The sequence below is a fragment of the Lupinus angustifolius genome, chromosome LG16 (assembly GCF_001865875.1).
Source record: "Lupinus angustifolius cultivar Tanjil chromosome LG16, LupAngTanjil_v1.0, whole genome shotgun sequence".
Lineage (NCBI taxonomy): Eukaryota > Viridiplantae > Streptophyta > Magnoliopsida > Fabales > Fabaceae > Lupinus > Lupinus angustifolius.
Genome location: NC_032024.1, coordinates 16137255 through 16160091, shown reverse-complemented (window position 1 = coordinate 16160091; position 22837 = coordinate 16137255). Strand labels below are relative to the sequence as shown.

General features: G+C 30.3%; 2 protein-coding genes across 4 annotated transcripts; one reads left to right on the top strand and one right to left on the bottom strand.

The window, feature by feature from the left end:
- On the top strand, window positions 8855-22498 carry LOC109330067 (phytochrome A-associated F-box protein-like). 2 transcript variants are annotated; one of them, XM_019564059.1, is made up of 2 exons: window positions 8855-9887; window positions 22487-22498. In XM_019564059.1, the coding sequence occupies exon 1, from the start codon at window positions 8925-8927 to the stop codon at window positions 9870-9872; it is 948 nt and encodes a 315-aa protein (XP_019419604.1). In that variant the 5' UTR covers window positions 8855-8924; the 3' UTR covers window positions 9873-9887; window positions 22487-22498. The 2 variants fall into 2 exon arrangements, with proteins under 2 accessions (XP_019419604.1, XP_019419603.1); XM_019564058.1 differs by lacking the exon at window positions 22487-22498 and adding an exon at window positions 22119-22134.
- On the bottom strand, window positions 15973-20814 carry LOC109330070 (universal stress protein PHOS32-like). 2 transcript variants are annotated; one of them, XM_019564061.1, is made up of 4 exons: window positions 20589-20814; window positions 19027-19121; window positions 18310-18431; window positions 15973-16133 (listed from the first exon to the last, which is right to left on the bottom strand). In XM_019564061.1, exons 1-4 carry the CDS (start codon window positions 20773-20775, stop codon window positions 16046-16048), a joined length of 492 nt encoding a protein of 163 aa, XP_019419606.1. In that variant the 5' UTR covers window positions 20776-20814; the 3' UTR covers window positions 15973-16045. The 2 variants fall into 2 exon arrangements, with proteins under 2 accessions (XP_019419606.1, XP_019419608.1); XM_019564063.1 differs by having other exon boundaries at window positions 20598-20814.

Sequence of the window (22837 nt, the reverse complement as noted above, 5' to 3'; positions counted from 1 at the left end):
TTTTTTGCCAAGCCATGATTGGCTACTTGATTTAAGGGCCAGAAAACTTTACTACATTATATGGAATATGTTTTGGATTTTACTTAGTTGTCGTTTACATGGGATTTGCATGTGGTTGAGTTTGTAAGTGGACCCTTTTTCCTGATGTGTAATTTTACAAATTTGTTTCTCGGCAAGAGCTTCAAATTTTGCATCACCTCTTGTGATTTTCAATTAGAGGGTGGGACTTCGTGCATTAGTAAGAATGTTTGCCTTTTGATTTTGAGGTTATTGGTTTAAATTCGGGGGATAATCTCGTCTTGCGAGAATAGTGTGGTATAGATTTAACCTCATCAGACTCACTAGGTCGGAGATTCGTACATTGAGTTGATTTTTTTATCTCTTGTTAAAATTTCAATGGGTTTGGGACATAATATGTCAATTATTTCTCCAATAATTTACTGGCATTTATTTGGACAAGACGTTTTATTGACTCCTCTGACTCATTGTCATATTGTATTGGCAGTCTTCGTATTAGTATACAATAATACAAGACATGTAATTAAATTGGCTAAAATTTGAAAATATTGGTTGATATTTGTCTAATTATGTCATATTGTATCAGTCAAAATAGATTTGTGCATGAAAAAATTCATCTTTTTTTAAATGGCATGTTAAGAAATTGAACCTTAAACCTAGCAGTTATTTCTATTATATTGAACCATTTGAATATGTTATGAATAATAATATTATTTTTTATAATTTATTGTAAAATATAAAACTTAAATAATATGTAGATTAATTAGTAAATGATTGTATTACTTTGTTATTTATATATTATCACTTAAAGATTTATATGTAACTACTAATCATTTGTTATCTATTTAAATATGAATGAAGCTTATACATTTATTTTTTCTAAAAGTTATTGTTTATTCAAACGAGTCATTAAGTCATGGATGTTTGAGAAATTAGTTCATTCAAAAGGTGATGAGATACTTTTGGTAGTACAAGAAAAATAATCATCAAGTATTTGAAAAACTTAAAATAGTCTCGAAAAATATTAATGTATCAAGTTAGTCTATTTTTAGCATTTTTATGCTCCTTATAAGAATCACTTTAATTCAAATTCATGATATTTTAGTACTAGTTTGAATTTTTATTTTTCAAAAATTAAATTATAGGAAAATTTATAAGGATGAAATTTAATATTCACACGAATGTTATATCCTTCAGCTTTTTATGGGATAAAATCATAAAACACATGGAGTGCAGAGAGAATGAGCATATCTTCTTTTCTAAAAAGTGTGTTACTTTTTCTAATTGATTAAAAAATATATTTTATTATTAAATTTTAAATTTAAATATATATTTTACAACCAATCAAATAAAGTATCATATGAAATAACATACTTTTTGGTTCAGTAAATGTCGACTATCCAGAGGGAAGGAACTCACCTGGTTAAAGAGGCATCTATGAGGCCCATGTAGGGACCAATAAATTGTCAAGTGGCATTTATTAGTTGGCAACTTGACAAAAAGTAACTAGTCATGAAAACTTGGTGGTTGTTGGCCTCTCCTCTTTGTGTGGTTCTGGCTTATCTTTATTTCATGTCAATGTGCTGTTCTGCACTCAAAGAGATAGAACCATTCTGGTCCCTCAGGGGTCACTTGTGGCCTCCATTTGTTTCATTTCTTTTCATCTTCACAACCATGTCCACTTGCTTCTATCTATGTAATGCTAATTAGCAATAACAATAACTTCTTAATTCTATTCAATTATATACACATATAAGAAGAGATTAGTTTATATCTAAGTTAAGTTACACTAGTACATTTAATTTTATTCATTAATTTTTTTAAATTTAACAGATTAAATTGGTGAGTGAAGATGACTTTTAAGTTTCATTCATTTATTCCATTAGATTTAAGAAAACTAACGAATAATATTGAGTGCAACTAGTATAACTTCACTTGAATGTAAATAGATCTTACTTATATATATATATATATTATATGATGAGAAAAAGATGTACGTACTCACAGTGCAATAGTTTTTTACACTTTCAATAAATCATCTATTATTTATTTTCAATTATCATTAACTCTTAATTAAAAATAATACAATTGAACATTAGATGATATATCATTTATTGATAAAATATTTATTTCTAAATATTTCGAATCACCCTGTAATTTTTATTAATCTTTTTTTTTAGATTAGCATTAATTTTATCTCCTCCTCTTATTAAGACTTTTAACCATTTCTTAACACTAAAAATACATTCATTACTAAAACATATTATAACTAAAATTGAAGAGGTAATGGGAAGGAGAAAAAGGGTTAGAGAGAAGGGTAGATTTTTTTATGAATGCAAATTATAAAAATACCTTCATTACCAAAACATAATATAATTAAAGTAGAAGAATTATTTTTATCCAAAGGTCTTATTGTACAATGTTAACTTACTCTCTTAGAAAGTTACATTCCATTGATGACCTGAAGATAAAATGTATCAAAATTGTAAAGAGCATACAAAGAAAAGTAATGCCTCCTTCTTCTTATTGAATCAAGAATAAAAAAAATACACTTCACATCTCTTAAGCAAAAGGAAAAGCCCTTATACACTAACTAAATGTAAAACAAAGTATAATCGAATAAGGTAACAACTAAAACTTAACTAACTAACTAAAAATGGAAGGGTCTTAACTAATATAACTAACAAGATACAAAGACTTGCTATTTTAGTGATACTATAGGGTTGGGCCATGAAGGCCTTGATTGGCCCAACATTTGATGATCCAAGCCTGTATTTATGAATGTTGAAGTCAGAGGAAAATATGTTGGTTTGTTCTTGATCGAGCTGAAGAATTAACCATAGAAGAAGGCTTATAAGAATACACTAAATTTAATATACTCCTTCTAAAATCATATTTTACTTAAGTTAGCAAAAAAAATAAATATATATATATATATATATATATTATTTTTAGCTCAAAATCGATTTATTTGATTTATAATCAAGCTTATCAAATTAAATAAGAACTTGAGTTTCAAATTAATATCAAGTTAATTGGGTTCCCGAAGTACTCATTATCATCAGTTGTAATTAGGGGTGGCAATATGGGCTTGGCCCGACGGGCTAGCCCGTTCGGATGGCTATTTTTAGCGGGCTGGGCTGAGGATTTTAGCCCAAAAACCCATATTCAGCCTGTTTTAGTAGCCCGTTTTTTAGACGGACCGGGCCGGGCTGGCCCGATGGGCCATTGTTAAAAAAATAAAAAAACTAAAGTGTGTGACACTGTGCTGTGCAAGGGACGTGTCAACTGGTTTCTTCTTTAGAATTTACAAGTTTTAAGCTAAGATGTTAAATTGTTATTGTAATATTGTAGACCTATGTTTGTGATTTTTTGTTTTAAAAGACATCTATCAAGTTTGTTGATTATTTTTGTCTAAAAGTTTTAATTATGTACATTTTGGAGGAAAAACGGGTCAGCCCGTCAGCTTGCCAGCCCTACAAAATATGAGTCGGGCTGGCATTTTGAGCCTTTTTAACAATACGAGTCGGGCCGGGCCAACCCTTATTTTGGCGGGCCAATGGCGGGCTGGGCCAGGCCGGGCCGGCCCACATTGCCACCCCTAGTTGTAACAAACAAAGTTATGGTAAGGTGCCCATAATTGTTTTGACCAAAGATAGACGGGAAAATTTATCCAAGTACTCTCAGGTTGACTTTTTATTTATTTTCTAGTAAGTACAACTTTTATAAAATTTATGGGGAATGTTTAGATTTGGAGATCTCGTATTTCTCATGTACGATTTTACTTTTTTTTTCTCTCTCCAAAGAACTCGTGGATGAAGACTACAAAATCGTAGTCACTTAATACAATTTTGCTATAAAATCGTGGCTAGAAGAAACAAATCTTGAACCTGTAGATGTGAGGCACAAATTTTGTATGTTACACAATTTTTAAACCTTATGAAACACGGGAATAGTTCACTATGAATAAACTTACAGTCTGGATGGAAGAAAGGAACAAAAAAATACATTTGAAGGTAAAGGGAATGAAAGGTAGGTGCATACAGAGAAGATGCAATATTTTTCATATTAGATTAGAGACAACAATTGTTTAGAACAAAAATGGATGATATGAAATTGTTGTTGAAATTCTATTAGTAAATGCACTAACTGGTTGTACTGGTAAGGAATAAAATTAGAATATCTTAAATGGTAGTGGCTTTGGTTGGGTCGGGTCTGGATGTTATGGGTTTGGTTAGAGGTGGAGAAAAGAGAAGAAGATCACGAAACCATTTTTTGTTTGATACCATCAAGGAAATTCGGTTGGCCAGCTTAGGAAGAAGGAGTTAAAGCATCCAAAATTAAATTGGGATGTGTAGAAATTTGAATTGCCCCCTTAAATGCCTAAGCAAATTCGGCTACCTCCACCACCGAGAGAATGAGTTTTTTTTGTTTCCAACATGTATGTGTGGTTAACTTTTTTAGTGGGTATTTTTCATCTGTAAGACTCGAACTTGAGAACTCGCTTAAGAAGAATCAAACATGTGTCACTTGAATCTCTATATTAACTGCACCAACCGAAATTTGTTCAGCTCCATTAAACTACCCTTCAATTTCGACAAATCCGAAAGAGCAATCATGTGGAATAACTCATGTTTCTGCATGTATGACTAACTCTTCTATTGAGTATTTTTTTTATTCACAAAACTCAAACTTGAGAAGTTACTTGAGGGGGATCAAACATGTACTACTTGAATCTCTATATTAACTGTACCAACCGAAATTCGTGCAGTTCCATTAAACTATCCTTCAATTTCGACAGAACCCAAAGAGCAGTCGTGTGCAATAACTCATGCACTAACTGTGTGCATTAAAATGGCAAGGAATGAAAAAATGGGCCTTCCCATTTATTTCTCCATCAACGGCTCCAACAAATGAATAGGAGGGAATTTTATTTTACCATATAAGGGATTCTAATTTTATTCCTTATCATTACAATCACTTGGTGCATTTATTAATGAAATTTCAACGCACAATTCCATATCATTCATTTCTATTTTCTGTATGCACCTAAACTTCACTCCCTTTATTATCAAATAGAATTTCTGTTCCTTTCTTCCATTCAGGTTGTAAGTTTATTGTTAGTGAACTATTTCCCTATTTCATAGGCTTCAAAATTGTATAACATGTAGAAATCGTGTCCCACATCCATGAGTTCAAGATTTGTTTCTCCTAGCCACGATTTCATAGCAAAATTGCATTTAGTAGCCACAATTTCATAGTTCTCATGCTCTTCATCCACGAGTTCCTCAGGAAAGAGAAAAAAAGAAAGTGAAGTCATGCATGAGAAGCACGAGATCTCCAAAATCTATACTTTCCCTGTAAATTTTGCAAAAGTTGCACTAGAACAGTAAATAAAAAGTCAACCTACACTACGTGGATAAATTTTCCAAAATAGACGTAAGAGATCGTTAGGTTGGGCAATTATACCCTCTTAAATTGACAAATTTTCTATTATGCATGTTATGTTGGAAATGACATTTGTATTTATGTGTGCAATTTCTCCTCTTAAATCACAAACATAGATGTAAAAGATAATAGTTCTCATCCAATAATAAATTTACTAAACAACATGTCTTAGACCATCAAATTTATCATTTATGGTTGATGTACACTATTTTTATTTTAGAGTTGCTCTATCTCGTCGTAAAGTCATGTCATGGCTAGACTAAACTACTAGGTGTCTGCTAGATATCGGGCAAGACAAATCTACTTTGATAACTTTGAAATTTGGACAACTTTGGATCATGTCAGGGCACAATCCAAAGGACAATACATGAAACTATCACCTTTGTTATCCGTTTGTCACGTCGCTTATAAAAGACGATCACTGCCATCTAAGCAACACAAACATTTACCATGAGTCGCATGCTACCTGCACCATGGACCTATTTTCTCTTAGACGACAAAGACAAGCCTATAATCCGACTACTAGGTCTACAACAGGCTATAAGTCAATTATCCACATAATACAGACCTACCCTACAAGAGTCGAGTAACATGGGTAAATCAATCAAGGCTTGTTTGAGACAAGACCGACAAGACAAGATTTTCGACCATACCAACATCTACCAAAGAATATTTCATTCTCTTCTTCACTATAAGTAGGAGACACCCTCATAAGGAATATATATGAACTCTTTCATTTACTCTTGAATATTATGTTTTCTACTCTCATATAATGACTTGAACGTCGAAAAAACTTTTCAGGTACCTCACTAGGTGTTTCCACATCAATCTTAGGCAACATCCATAAGAATCGTTGCCTAGTCAATTGTCCGTCTAGTCCAGATATCACCATAACAAATAACAAGAGTCAATGATGATTTAGATATGATGCATTAATGATGTAAAAAATTCATACATTGTCGATGCATTAATGATGTAAAAAATTAATACATTGTCGATGCATAAATATTAAACTTTTAAAGTTATAAAAAGAATATTCAAAATTTATTTTATTTTTCTAAATTTTAAGTTGAAACATTATTGGTGAACTAGCAAATCTAATAAGTGAAACGTGGATGTGTTAGGCAACTTTTTACATTGGAAAAAGAATGAAATAAAACAAATTATGAGACTTGAAACCGTTATCCTTTTCCAAAAATGAAAAAAATGACTATTAAATCATGCAATTTGATTGTAAAAATGAAGTTATTGGTTTTATCGTTATTATTAATATTGTATTAGTCATTAAATCAAATTAGATACTAATTAAATTGTATACCGATGAAATTAGACTACATATTAATAAAATTAAATATACATATATATTATACTAATATTAATATTGAAAATTTAATAAAGAATACAATAGTTTTATTTATTTATATAATTTGTTAAAACAAAATGTGTCACTTAATGTTTTAGAAGTATAAACAAATGTAGTAGTTATATGTTTTTGAATAAGGAATTAATTTCTTACAGGGTTCGTGATTACCCCTTCCAACAAGTGTCGCTCCCAAAAATTAAACTTTTAATATTGAGAATCCAATAGGGTCTTACACCACTAAACCAATGAGTTTTTTATTAGTTTTATTGTTGTACTATACCAATTCATCAGTTTTATCATTGAATCTAATAATAGAGTCCAATTTTCACTAGAATTATGAATGTTTGAATTATGTATATAGTCTAATATATATGCAAAGTTCACTGAAATAAATGAAAATGGTAAATATTCCAATTATTGTTAGATAGCACAATTACTGGAATTAAAAATGGAGTGATGTTTTGTACTTCAAAATTTCTTTAAAGTTTGTGATTACCATTCTTGTATTAAATTTTCTATATAGTGTCAAGCAAGCTTGATTTATTGCTAGATTATGCTTTAATTATGAATGTTTGAATTATGAATATGATCTAATCTATGTGCAAAGTTCACTCAATTACTTGAATTAAAAATGGAGTAAAATTTTGTACCTTAAAATTTCTATATCAAAATGTTTTGTACTTTGAAATTTCTATATCAAAATGTTTTGTACTTTGAAATTTCTATATAATATTTGATATTACCATTCTTGTATTAAAATCCAGTTGAAGTATATATATATAATATATGCAAAATCATTTAAAAGAAAATATATTATGCAAATTAATTTTTATATAAAAAAGCTCACATTATCTACACTCACAGACTTACTTTTTATGAGTAAATGAAGACTTATTTTCTGACTCTTTTTTAAGGGAAGATGCCTCTTTGTTATATATTGAAGGTTTAAATAGAAAATAAATATAAATTTGGAATAGTAGATAATGTTTTTTAATGTAGGAGGAGTAGATACACTTAATAGTTAATAGAAGGGAGAGACAAAGGAGGAAAAGAAAATATTTGAAAAGAAAAAGCTTTCTAACATTAACAACGTACGGTTCACAAGATGACAGAAACACTGAATTACATCCACACATTCCACATGCGATAGTGTAATGTGATTTTTTCTTTCTATACCATCCTTTCGCAATTATAATAAAATATTAATATTTTTTCCAAAATATGAGTAATTAATTACTTTTACGTTTTTGTTTTTATTTTCCCCCAAATATCACATGCTAAATAGTAATAATAGTCATTTTCATACTTTTTATTAAATCAAAATAATTATTTTGTCTTTTCAACTAATTTTCTAAATATGTGTGAAAGTGATTAAATTTAAAGGCTAAAACTATTAAATCATAAGGATTATCTATCAAACATTCATGTACGCCTTTATTACTCTACTATTATTTATTTGTTTTGCTAATGATATATCTATCACTCTTTATTATAAGTCAATTGATTTCAGGATATATAATTATCTATTAAAATAAATATTATTTTCAGGAATCGAACATTTCACATTTTAATATATTTAAGGATCTAATTTAACCTTATATCATTAAATTAACATTTTATCAATCTAATATATAATCTATAGAAAAAACCTATTCAATAAAAGTGTAATAGTTTATCATCCACTTCATAGGTATGTACTCTTAAATATGAATGAATATAATATATACATTATTAATATAAAAAATGATAATTAAATTGTAACAATGAAAGTTATAGAATTAATATACAAAACTCTTATATTATTAATATATGCATTTTATTTCAAAATATATTACAAATAAATTGAGGAATAATATACTAATTATATATATATATATATGATATATAGAATATGCACTTTACTCTAAATAAATATTAAAATAATGAGAAGATTTTTAAAAGGAAACAACAAATGTGTGGTATATAAGAGTGCATGAGATAGTACCTGATTCATATAATCTTAACTCTCACCATTTCCCATTTCCAATTTCCAATTTCTGAGTTCCCAATACCAAAACTCTTTTCTATCTTCATCTCCAAAACCATAACCATAACTATGTCAATTTATAACGTTTTCTCATCTCTCAGTGATGACATCATCCACAAAATTTTCCAATATCTCAAAGACGATCCACGTCACTGGCCTCGTCTCGCTTCCGTTTCCACTCGTTTCTCTTCTCTCATTCTTCATTCCTGTTCCACCAATAACTGCTCTCACACTCTCCCCTCCGATCTCATCTCCGCCGCAACCGCCACCGTCTCCCTCCATAAACTCACCGTCTGCTGCCCTGGCCTCCTCCACGCCGGTATCCTCCTCAACGACACCTCCGACTTCGGCCTCCACCGTGACCTCGGCCCTGACCAACCACTCACCGTCATACAATCTCATAACTCAAACCACAACAGCAACGACGTCGTTTCTGTGGCCGCCACAATTTCCTCTGAAACTAAAGAATCCTGGTCACTCTTCGATGATCTTTACTACGACACCGTTTATAACCCCTCTGAAGAATGTGAACCACAAGAATACAATTCAGTACAAAACGACGCCGTTTCGGAATGCGTTGTTGCTGTTGCTGAAACGAACGGTTGTAACAAGAGAAGTGGGTCCCAGGGTTCGCATTTAGCGTCAGGGGTTTGGAACTTGAGTAGAGAACAAGGAGGGAAACTTCTTGGTCGACAATTTCGTGATGATGCGTTGTACGTTTGTGATTGGCCAGGATGTGTACACGTGGAAGAGAAGAGGAAGTACATGGTTTTCAGAGGAGTGTTTAAGGATTTCAAAAGAACTAGGGTTTGGAGAACTATTAATGATGGGAAAAGGAAAAAAGTAAATCTTGGTTGTGCTTTTTGTTCATGTGATGAGACTTGGGATTTGCATTCTGCGTTTTGTTTGAGGAGAGGGTTTGGGTATCATGGTGATGGGGAGCCGGTGGTTAGAGCTTTCGTTTGCGAAAATGGTCATGTATCCGGCGCTTGGACCGATGTTCCCATGTATGGTTAGGTCGTTTGTGAGTTGGTTTTCCGGATAACAAATGAAACGGGAAGACTTGAGAGTAATTTCAAAAAAGACTTGCTACCAGATCCTGAGAGATATTTTTTTATATTTATTGCAGTAAGATTTCTCCTCTGTTTTGTGACATTTGATTTTACCAACAATTCAGTATTTCTAAGATATGTAATAGGATTTGAAGCCATGTTGATGGAATTTCTATAAATGATGAGTTGAATTGTTTGTAAGGTTGTAGAAATATTTGATGGGAAACAAGACAAGTGTATTTCATGTTTCTGAAGCTTCATTATCTGTTTATTCTCCTTTGAAACTCAACTCACGAGAACTAGAAGACTAGAAATGAATGATCTTTTTCTTGAGTTATTTTAGTCTTATGTATCTTTCTGATTGTGATCTGTTGCACTCTCTTATGCTACTATGTTTTATATTGGTCAATCTTTTATTCATGAATTGGGATATAGAATGTTTGCATCTCTATAAAATTAGCTATAAGCTCATTCTCCATGATTCTAGCCACTGTTACTCAGAGGAACAAAAGAAGATTGAAGAAATTCTTTTGTAGAGGGAAGAACAATTTAGTCACATTATTTCCACCCTGTTTATCCAGATTTTTATCGAATGAGGAGAAAATCTCTTCCTACCTGGACCCTAAGCACTTGTGTTTTGTATGAATCCCGAAATTTAAGAGTCAGATAACAAATTCGATCAATTAATGAACTACTTGTAATTGAAGTGTAATCCACACACCAAACTGTACATATTGAGAACCATTGAAATTTAAGGTTTTTATGCTTCTTTCTCACCGAAAACATTCTCAATTATTATGAAAATGTCTTTTTCTATCTCCTATATGGTAGACAACCCATCTACCATTGGGGTGGCATGCTTCACTTGTAAATGATGAAAGAATTTTCCGAATTGCTTGAGTGTATTATCAATCTAGCCCTTTTGTATTTATAAAATGAGAATCCTTAAATTTAGGAGAACAAAATCAAAGGAAATAATTGATTCCCAAATCATATTGCCAAACTTAATCAAATAAATCAATAGGAAATCATCTAATTAATATCAAGAATCTCAATATTACCCCTTGAGTTGGAGCATATAAGTTAGATGCATCCAATTTATCAAATATATTTTATATTCTTGGATCTCTAAGAGATTTATTGAAGATATCTAGGAATTGATCATTGAAATTCACTAATGATGTAGTGATCTCTTAGTAATAACATTTTGATGGACATTATGACGATTAACCTCTACTGCTTCGTTCTTTCATGAAAGACTAGATTAGAGGTAAAATACATTGTTGTCAAATCATCACAAGTAAGTTTCATAGATTCAACTTTGCAAAGCTCTAACTCTGATAGAAGATGTTTGAGCCATGTAAGCTCTCTTGCAACAAGGGTCATGGCTCTTTATTCTACCTCTGCACGTGATCTACCGACAAGATTTTGATCCTTACCCCTTCATGAGGGAAGGTTGCCTACAATAAGAACACAATAACCTAAACTTGACTTTCTATCATTTAGGCATCCAGCCAAAACTGCATCTCAATATGCAACTCATATATCAACCTCTTCAATGAGATCTTTTAATGTACCTTGAGATTCGAATAATTGCATCCGAATGGTTATGAAGTGGTGAAGTTAGGAATTGACTAACGATGCTACAAATAATATATATGGTGTAGTCATGGTGAAATAATTTAGCTCGTCTGTACGTTTTTGATATTTCCCTCGTTCGACATGGCTCCCCCTAATCCAACATAAGTTTAACATTAGGATTCATAGGAGTAACAATAGGCATTCAATCTAGTATTCATATCTTCTTCAGAATATCTCAAACCTACGTTTTCTCGGATATGACAATACACGTTTGTGTCTAAGCTACCTTACTTTCAAGAAAGTATCGCTAAGGTTCCAAGTATTTTATTTGGAAGTGTTGAAATAAATGTAGTTAGAGAATTTTATTGTCAACATGCTCATTTCCAATGTCATCAACATAAACTAGATGATAAATGCATTAATCAGATGATTGATCGAGGTCGTACCCGATACAAATAATATAACAATTAAAACTGCAGTACTAGGAAGTGACTCCTACGTCGTTTCCCAAGGATTATCTTTCAAGCAAAGTATCAAACACCTTATACTCACACACACATGGGGGGTTTTGTTGTTGGATATTATGAACATAAATCAAATTCAGAAATAGTAGTTAAACAATGTGATAAAACGGGTCGTTTCCTAAGGATTATCTTTCAAGCAAAGCTTCAAACACCTTATACTCTCACACACACAAGGGGTGTTTTGTTGTTGGATAGTATGAACATAAATCAAATTCAGAAACAGTAGTTAAACAATGTAATAAAACGGCTAAATCCCTTTGGTTCGTTTGTTCACAACTCAATCCTCGGTTTCAAAAGATTATTTTCAGATTCCAACCATTAACTTCCGAATTTTTTGAGAATCAATTAACTAAGCGATAATCAATCAAAAGCATGAAACGATTAACAAATTCACACGAACTAAACATTTATGCACTAGAAAGAGTAAATCAATTAAGTGAAGATAAACTCAACCAACCAATTTCTAAGCAATGGCTCAATGGCATTAAGCAAACCATATTCAGAAATGATAGAAGAAATCAACAATAAAGAAACCGAAAATGCATTAATAACAAAACCTCAAGAGTTGTGATACATTAGCAAAGGAACTTAGTCCAGAAATTTAGCCTTCCATGGCAATGGAAGAGCAAACCGAAAATGAGAAAATGAAGAGCAAACCCTAGCAAAGCACAAAGAGGGAAAACAGAAATGTGATTTTTTCAAAATGAGTCAAGGTGAAAGTGTGTGTGTTTGGAGTGGGGAATCCGAATTTAACCCCTCCAACACACATAAACCGAATTGGGCCTAAATAATGAGCCCAACCAAATCCAAATTACAATAAAACTAACTCCTAAATTAAAAATACAATCTTCACTTCAACACATATCCTCGACTTCCATAATGCCCAAAATGTCATTGGTGCCAAATGTGATCTGAAAATGATAATAGATTTAATCAGACCAAATAATCCCAAATTACTCATTTTAGGAATATTAGTCCAATAAAGTCTAAAACACTAAACCATGTGAAACAAAGTCAATTAGGCACCAAGAATCATCAATCATGCTAAATTAAGGTTATAAATAGTGTGTAATATATTGTTCATCAAGATAAATGCTTATAAAAACATAGCACTCTTTTTCATTATGGATTATACCAAACTTTTAGAGAATAGAGTTGAACCTGCCAAACTACACTCAAGGAGATTGTTTAAAGCCTTATAAAAGACTTATGATGCTTGCAAACAAATCCATGAGACTCCCTTTGAGCAACAATAACAAGTAAATTTTCCGTGTAAACTTCTACTAAATCTACTTGAAGAAAAGCATTTTTTTTTTATTTCCAGCTTATACAGGGGACATGCTAAGAAGATATGAACATAATCATTTTGGAAATGGTGAGAGCAACTTGCCATTGTGAAGGCTAAATTGTTGAGTTGACCCTTAGCCACCAATATGACTTTTAATTGATCAACATAACCATCTAGGCCTACTTTGATAGTAAAGGTCCATGGACAGACCAATGTAGAGTTATTAGATGGAAGAGGGACAAGAGTCCAAGTGTGGTTGGATTCTAAAGTTGTGATCTCGTCAATTATGGTGAAACATAGGATGGGAATATGCTTCTTGTATAATTTTAGGGATAGAAATAGAGGAAAATACAAACCCAAAAACATAATGCGATAAAGATACACGATGATAACTTAAGAAATTATATACGAGATAAGAGTAACGAGTAGAGTGGATACCTTTACGAACAATTATGGGTAACTATTTCATCCATGAAATTGAATTTAGGATCCATGAAAATAATATTTGATATTGTTCTCCTTGCTATAAAATCATGGATTCACATGGTTTAGATCATGATCCAAAACAATGAGAACCTAGGATTAATATAAAAGGAAAGAAGAAATCTTAGAGCTCTACTTGCCTTGAGCATTGCAAATATGAATGAGTTCTATGTGAGGTAATTCTTCTATGCAAGTTTGATGACTTGAATTTGGAAAGAAATAAATGAAGATTGGGCACGAAGAGGTGCAACAAAAGAAGACAATGGTGTAGACAAAGATTCCACAATATGATCGTCATTCGTAGTGGCCATATGAGCAACTAATACCATATAAAAGAGAAGAAGATGGAAGAAGAGAGAAGAGAAAGAGAGAGAAATCAAGTTGAGAGTATCTAAGGCATACTCATTTGGATATTACAGTACATGTTTGTGAAAATAACAATGTCTAAGACAAAATACTTATATCCAAATACATCTTGAAAAACCATTAATAAAAATAACAAAGTACATATACCCTAACACAAAATTGACATGACTTAGGACATCAGATATGGGAATGAACAAAATTAAAATGATAGTTTTATTGGATATGAGCTACTTGTGGAAATGAGGCTCGAACATGTTTATCAACCTGACATAATTAACATTCTAAGGACTACAAATTGGAGAAGAGGAACCACATCCTCAATTTATTATATTTGGACGACCTAGGAGACATTGGTTGAGTTGCGGAAATTGATGTTGATGCAAGCAAGTCTTGTGTCAATCTTATGTATAGTACTTCATTCATGTATTGTAAAGGAGTCATTAGTAAAGGGTATATAACAATTAAAATTATGGGTGAGTTAACTAACCGATGTCAAATTAAATGGACAACTTATTAGAAAGAGTAATATAGTGTAGTACTTTGGGTTGTGATAATTTTAAGAAAATATATGAGCTATGAGCTATATGATCTAAACATCAAAATCCAGTATTCAGAATCTGTCAAGATATGCTTGAGAAAGACAATGGATGGCCGATAGGGTGGCTAGGACAACAAGACGAGGACGATTTCTTTTATCAAACCAATTGGATCTGAATTTTGATACCAACTTGAAAATGATGAAAGATTTATCTGAATTACTTCATGAAGGGAATAGCCCTCTTGATGGGTTTATTTTATATTCTTTTGGGAAACAACAACTTACTGCTTAACAACTATGTTGATTTGCACCTCTATTTTTGTGTGTGTAATGGTAAGTAAAACACTTATCTCTATTTAAGTAATTGTGGTTCAATTTTCGTAGCACAGAGTGCACCATTCGGGCATATAAGAATCGATATAGTTGCATTTTAACTTGCTTAACAATATATATTTATTATGTATGGTAATAGATGCAAAGAAGCTTGAAACAACATAGGAAAAGAGAGGGGTAACTATCTCTACAAAATTAGAAAACTCAAAATAGTTCCAAATATTTCAAATGTTGGTTAAATTAGGTCACTTTTGTGTTTTTATGACTAATTTTTGGGACATACTACTTCTGTCAATGACTTTTTTGACTCATATTTTCAACATTTAAGATATAGATTGGATTTTTATTTTATAAAAACCAAAGTGATGCGTGTGAAAATTAAAGATATCTACTCTTTATAAATTTCTAATGAGAAAATTAAAATTAGAAATTAGAAGGGGAAATGTATAGCACTTGCATACATTATTTGTCTATTCTCTATTTGAAGTATAGTGCACCTTAGATCATATAATAATGGAACACATATATTGTTCTAAGAAATGTGTTATTGTATGTTTACTTATTGTGATTAGTTGAAAAAATATATTTAAATAAAAAAACTAAATAATTAACCTTTTTTTTAATAATCACAACAAACGATCATGAAATAACCACTTGGCAAAACATATGTACTCTATGTTACTCTTATCCTAATAAGAGTACAATCATTGCTATTAGTTGGCATTATTTTTTTGGTTTAATATAGAGAGAAAGAGAAATAGTAGCCTAGAAGAGTGGGATGATAAAAAAGTATTAACATAATTTTATTAGTTAGTATCATATTATTATCTCACTATAGAGAGATAAAGAAATAATGGTATAGAAGATCTTCACTTTGTAGAGATAGAGAAATAGTTGGATAGAAGGTCTACACTCCATACAAATATGACATAGAACAAAAATTATATTTTTTTATGGAACTTTCTTTTCCCTATTACCGGAAAGATTATGTTTATTACTATACTATTTAGAAGCATACATTAAGGTTATTGTTTGGTTTTTGGCTTTTTCACGATCATCACAGAGCAGTGAGCGTTATGAGCACAATAGTCACTCACACTACCTAGAACCGCCCTGCAAATAAATACAATAAATATCAGTAAATTAATACATTCTGAACTTTTGAAGTGAAGAAAAGTTGGATATTAAAACTATGTTTGCATAATGCACAAACATGCTCTGTTTCAACACATGTATAAACAATGCTAAAATATTGTTAAACATCACATAATATTACCATGAGTTTTGTGGCAAAAATAACCTTCAAAACCGAATAAATAACTAAGAATACAGTATCTCCTCACACTAAAAGATAATTTATTTCTTCTAGTCAGTAAAAGTATAACACATGTACTATTTTGTTTTGTTTTTGAAATATTTTTATAGAAAATGATTAAATGAGACACATGTCATAACTTTAATGACCATAGGAGATAATTTATCTCCTTATACCAGAAGATACTTTATTCTCAATAACTAATATGATAAAAAAATGATGGTCTAGTAGGATGGTCTAGTGCATGAGACATGATAAGTGTAAAATTTATCTATTTTTTGGATATTATTTGCTCTCATTTTCTACTTTAGTTGATTGTATTTGTACTTAATTCAATTTGAGTATAATTAGTTTATATATGTAATTATCAATGTATCATGCTTAATATTTTACATTTAGATATATTTTGGAAGGAAAAACAAGAAATTTAAACAGGAGTTGTCCGATAAAATTGTGATACCGCATTCGTTCACTATTGGATCAATAAGATTATTGGATATGATATTCCTACAATAGGAACTTCAATATGAATAATAATCAGATCGGTGAAACATGCAACATAGCTCTCAACGAGCGAAATGAAACTGAATGTTGGGACTGTTGGGTAACCATTTTCATCAATGAGAATCCGCTCGCTAAACAAAAATGCGTGAATTTTTGCAACTTTTTTAAGGGCAAAATACATGATTTTTAACCTTAATTTTCCTCATTCTTCACTTTTCATTTCTTAGATTCAGGTTTGTAATTTTAGGGCTTTCGTTACCTATTGGAGAGGGAGGCTTGAAGGTTGAGTGCATTGTAACTTTGTAGAGCTTATATTGTTGTTCTTCCATGAAGGGTCTTCATCTTCTCTTCTCCACGTTGTTAGCTACCATGGAATGAGTAACTTATCTCTTATTGGAATTAGATATAACTATTCATTTTGATGTATCTATTTTCATTCATTTCAATATATTCATATTTATGGACTATTTTTTATGGTTTACTTAATGCTTCTTGTAGTTTGATTACCTAAATTTAGATGTTGATTTTTTATTGAAAATCACATGTTTGAGCCAAAATGTATCACCTAATGAATCTAATTTCTAGGGATAGAACTAGATTGATTAGTCAAGATAGTATTCAAACTTATTACAAGTCACTTTGTTAATCATTCAAGAAATCGGTGGTTAGGGAAATATGTTGTTAATCTTCTCATTAAATATTGATGAAGTTTGATAGAAATGATGTTGACGAAATCAAAGTATAATTATGTTGTGTGTGTTAAATCATTCAAATATTGAAATATCATGTAACAAAATCTAATCTTCTTTTTATCACATTTAATCTTTATTTTTTAGTTTCTTATTGTTTAATTCCAAAATCAAAATCTTATGAAATGTTTTTTAGCTTAAGACGATAATTATTGTTGAACTGTATAATATCACTCAAGTCTTCATGGATATGATAACTATTTATTATTGTTTGCAATTCAATATTTCATTGATCGATTTGTGAGTTTGTAAGACGTCCACCTAGTGGGGTCTTGGTAAACTATACAGATGTAACCTTATCTTTACAAATGAAGAGGTTGTTCCCAAATTTGATTCCATAACCTCTGAATCAAATTTCATAAAACAATACAAGGCTAATTTTGTTGGAAATGTCAATTCTATCTATGCTTTTAAGGAGTGGCAAATAAAATTTGATTCATCCTCCTAGAAACTTCATTTTCTGATGATATAATGATTCTTTTTTTATCTTATGAGTAAGGAAATAATTTTTTTAGGTGTGCGATTATCTATCTTAACAATTATCACTTTTAGAAATTATACATTTGACAATTTAACTTATCTGAAGATCCGATGGGATCTTACAACGCCTTGTTACATAATGATTCATTTAAGAAAACTCATCTCAAGTTTCAGAAAAGTACTTTAGCATAGATAGATTACTCATATTAGCATCCTAAGAAGGATAAGAATAAACATGTACCTTTTTATAGGCCCATAACCATGACTGCCCACAACCAATATTGAAGCATGATGCTTCTCAACAGCATCACAAAGAACATTTCTAGGGTCACCATCCACCACTTCCACTATTGGATCTTTTACCTGGAAAAAAAAATCATTAGAGATTTTTTCCACATTAGCGTTCATATTTTATTTGTACTTTCCTCTTTATTCTTTAAGGGTTTGTTTGTAATTTAATTTTTGGAGGGTAATGGAGGGAAATAGAAGATTTGTAAGTCATGAAATACACTTATGAGATAGTGCTCGAGCCTTTTTATTCCTTCCCCTCCAAAATCAAACTCACAAACAAACCCTAAGTAGTAAAAAGAAAATCACATTGGTTCAAATGCATCATTTTGGTAACCACAAGCAAGATGATAGTGAAATGCCTCGTAACTCACTGAATAAATGCAAAATACAAGGCAAGCACTATACAAGACACACAAAATGCAACATTCAAATCCCATAAACAATCTCGTCGTTCACGAGAATAAAGTTACATACATCTTTCATCCTTATATCCCAATAGGTAAGAGTCTAATGCACTAAGCTATTTTTTTTACTTTAGGCAAAACCTATCAACCAATATATAGATATTGTAATATACTACAACTTATGTGGTGGTTAACAAATCAAAAAGCAACCAGAGATTAAAAATAGAAATTGATAGGGATAAGTATTAAATTAAATAGATTACAGATTTCTTGATGCAGAGTTCTTTGGCATACTCTACAATTTTGGTAGTTGTCCTTTTCAAATCCGAATCCACGATAGGCAAAACATCAGCCACTCCTACAAAATTTTATGGAAAAATTACAACATAAAATATTACCCTTTAAAATGAAGAGAAAAAATATATTCACTAATAGTGTATGAGTTTAATAAAATGTCGTTACATCATTCATATTTAATCATTATTTACTCTTTAAAAAATAATATAAATGAATAGTAATATGTATACATCTTTATACTAACAATGTATAAATATACACACTAAAATAAAAATAATAAAAGATCTAGTCTTAATCATACTAAAAGGTTCAAAGTGGATGTAAATAGAATCACTCCACATTAATGTGTCTTATGGATGAAGGCTACTATAGTCAATATTGATGACTCTAATAATTCCTAATGGAGGTTTTAATTTCTTGTAAGTTAGGTTAATGTCCTCCAATCAAATGTTTCAAAGAGTCCAATTACTTTTTAACATGTTGAATTTCACAGGAGACCCACTAAAAAGAGTGATTCAAATCGCTACGTAAAATTCACAGCCTCATTCATGAAATTGACCACATAAAAAATGTGTTAGAAAAGATGTTAGAAAAGTGTTGGTAGCATTGTTGGACTAAAATAGGTGGGGTTTGGAAGATTTATTTTATGTTTATTTCAGCTTATCTGATTATATACGTATTTATCAATGTGTTTGAGAGCACTTATAAAAATGACAAGTGGAAAATTTATCTTTATATATATAAAGAGCGACTCAGGTGAGAACAATGTGTTATTGTGATAAATGAAAACATTTAATATAAACTATTAGATCTTATTTGAATGGTCAAAATTAAAATATTCCTACATATAATTATCATGTGATCAATAACTAACTTTCAATCCTAACTTGTATATATAGTTGATGAGCAATATAAATTTAAATTTATTAACCTATTCGAAAGTTAATAAATTTTAATTTAATCAATCTTAAAAAATAATTTGTATTGCACTGAGATCAAAACTAAGAACTAGATTAATCAAACTGAATTGAGTCTAACTAAGTCATTTCCACCCCTACACTCTACAACCTTATTTGATGATTACTTTTCAAATGTGCATCTAAAAGCAAATAAGTTATTTAATGTTATACTATCATTGTGTAGCTGAATTTAATGATTGTGTAAAAAAACTACAACCAAAGTGTATTAGATTTTATATTTTTCCATTGTGTAAGTGTAAAATTTTTTATACATTCATAATATTATTCTTTCTTCATTCATATTAGTTATTTCAAGATATGAATGAATAACATATTGATAATAAAAAACTATTAAAATATAGATTCATAAATATTAGAGTAAATATATATTTTAGTTCATCGTATTTCGTGACATTATTAATTTGGTTTTCAAAAATTGAAAACTTTAAAATAATTCAAAGAATTTAAATGTGAATCGAATTAATCATTTTTATCAAGCTTTGAAAACCCAAAATAGTCGAATAAAAAATATGAGAAACTGAAATAAATATATACTCTTGATACTAAACTGTGTATACCAGGACCAGCAAGGAGGCCAGCAGCAGAGAGAACCGAAGGCTTGGCATAAACAAGAACAAGCTTAAAGATAGAATCATCTGTTGTGGGTCCCACCAAATGATCAAGTGTCCATTCCAATGCATACAAGCTGAAATCGCTATCATCTATGCCAACAACCATTACTTGCTTCTCTTCCATTCAATTAATTCCACTTTTAACTTTATCTTATTCCTATGTACCTATCTCTTCATTAATTCTTTGTCTTCTCCTCAAATAATGAAAAGAACTAAATGAAAAACTTTACTTTATTTAGTATACATCAATGAAATGTAACTATACAAAGCATTAGAATCGGATCGCCATTACTTTCTTCATTTTTTGTGTTGAATGAGTCATGGTCCATGAATTAATGATTGAATACGGAAAGTAACATTACTCATTTTTATTCTTTTATATATAATAAAACATCATATTTGTCATTGAAAAAACAAGTATTTATCTCCATATTAATGAATAAGATCCTTATTCTATTTTTATAGAATTGTTATTTTATTTTTAGTAATACCAATGGTATTAATACATTATAGATAAAGAACTATTATTTTTGGGATGTGTGGTTAACTCTTTTAACAAGTATTGTTCTCAGGAATTAAACTATTAATATTTTGATCATCATATCAAACTGGTAGTGTTATTTTATTTAAAAATAAAAGTATGTTGTAAAAAGCTTTTAAATTGTCATTATATTTTCCATAACTCATTATTTTTGACACATTTGACATTCTGAAATATAATATAAGATGGAGACAACAACTGATGGTCCAAAACCATCACAAATAATTAATAGCCAATCATGGTTCAAAGTTAAAGCAAAAATGTAATTAACAAAATCAAGGACGAATATTTTATTTTGAATTTAATATCTATGTATTGAAAGTATAAGAATCTTATACAATTTCAACATATTATTAATTACTATGTATTAATCATTATTTACTCTAAAATATATATATATATATATATAAATGGTGGATAATTTTTCTGATTGCCTAAAAGAAAAATTTGTGGATACTATACTACTTTATATTGATACTAGACTAATCATCATCAAACTTATTTTTTTATATTATTAGGAGTAATTTCTGCACCTATTAATAGATCACTGTTCATAGCTAAAATAGATTTTCTTTTAGGAAAAAATCAAAATAAGAACTAATTTTACCTTGTCTAGGAAATGTACCACATATGATAGGGATTTATTGGGAGTAGTATGGATAGATTAGTTTGATAAATTGTGATGATAATGTATTATAGGAGATGAATAGACATTTGTTGTTATTCCAAAACAATGTATCACTTTATGTGTTGTTGTTTGTCATTTGTCAAATTTTATTTATCAAATTTTAATTCAAATAAATATTTTTAACCAATCATGTACATTGAATAGTGTCTTCACACTGTTGTATTGTCTCCACTTAGATATTCCTGGCCTCTGATACAACGTTTCATTACCTAAATTGAGTGAATAATAGATTATTAAGATTTATGTTTAAAGATAATACAGTAGTAGAAAAGGTGATAAAACGATCATTTTCCGTAATTTTACTTTGTTTATAAGATTTCTTTACATTGTTTAGCTTTGAGATAATTACATATTTTCCATAACAGCGTTGATCTATGGCTCAATATGTTTGTAGTCCACCATTTTACCTTTCCAGGCTCCAATAACAAACCTATATCTGGGGAATTTTGGGCCAGGACAACTTTATTGACAATCTTGTAATTTCCATTTACTAGAAGAATAATTATATTTACAAAAAGAGAATAAAATATCTTCTCATATCAGAAGATAAATTATCTTCTCCATCAAATAGAAGTATGACATGTGTCATATTTTCCTAATTTTTAGAAATATTTTTACAAAAAATGATTAAACAGGACTCATGTCATGATTTTATTAACCAGAAGAAATAACTTATCTCATTCTCTAATAAAATTTGTGCAGTTTTCTTTTGAATAAATACGTTCCCTTTGTTCTTGTGATCATGTTAGCTTTCCATGCACAGAGAGATATAAGCATTGTACGGCAACACAAATTTCTAGTTTGTCCAGGTAAATCATAACCTTTTAGCTTAGTTAATAAATTATATAGTCCTTCAATGAAATAAAAATTGAAAAAGACTTCTAGCATTTCAGAGCTAGTTTAAATTGTTTATAAAAAATCATTACAACTTTAGTTACTATGTCTCCCTTAGGCATC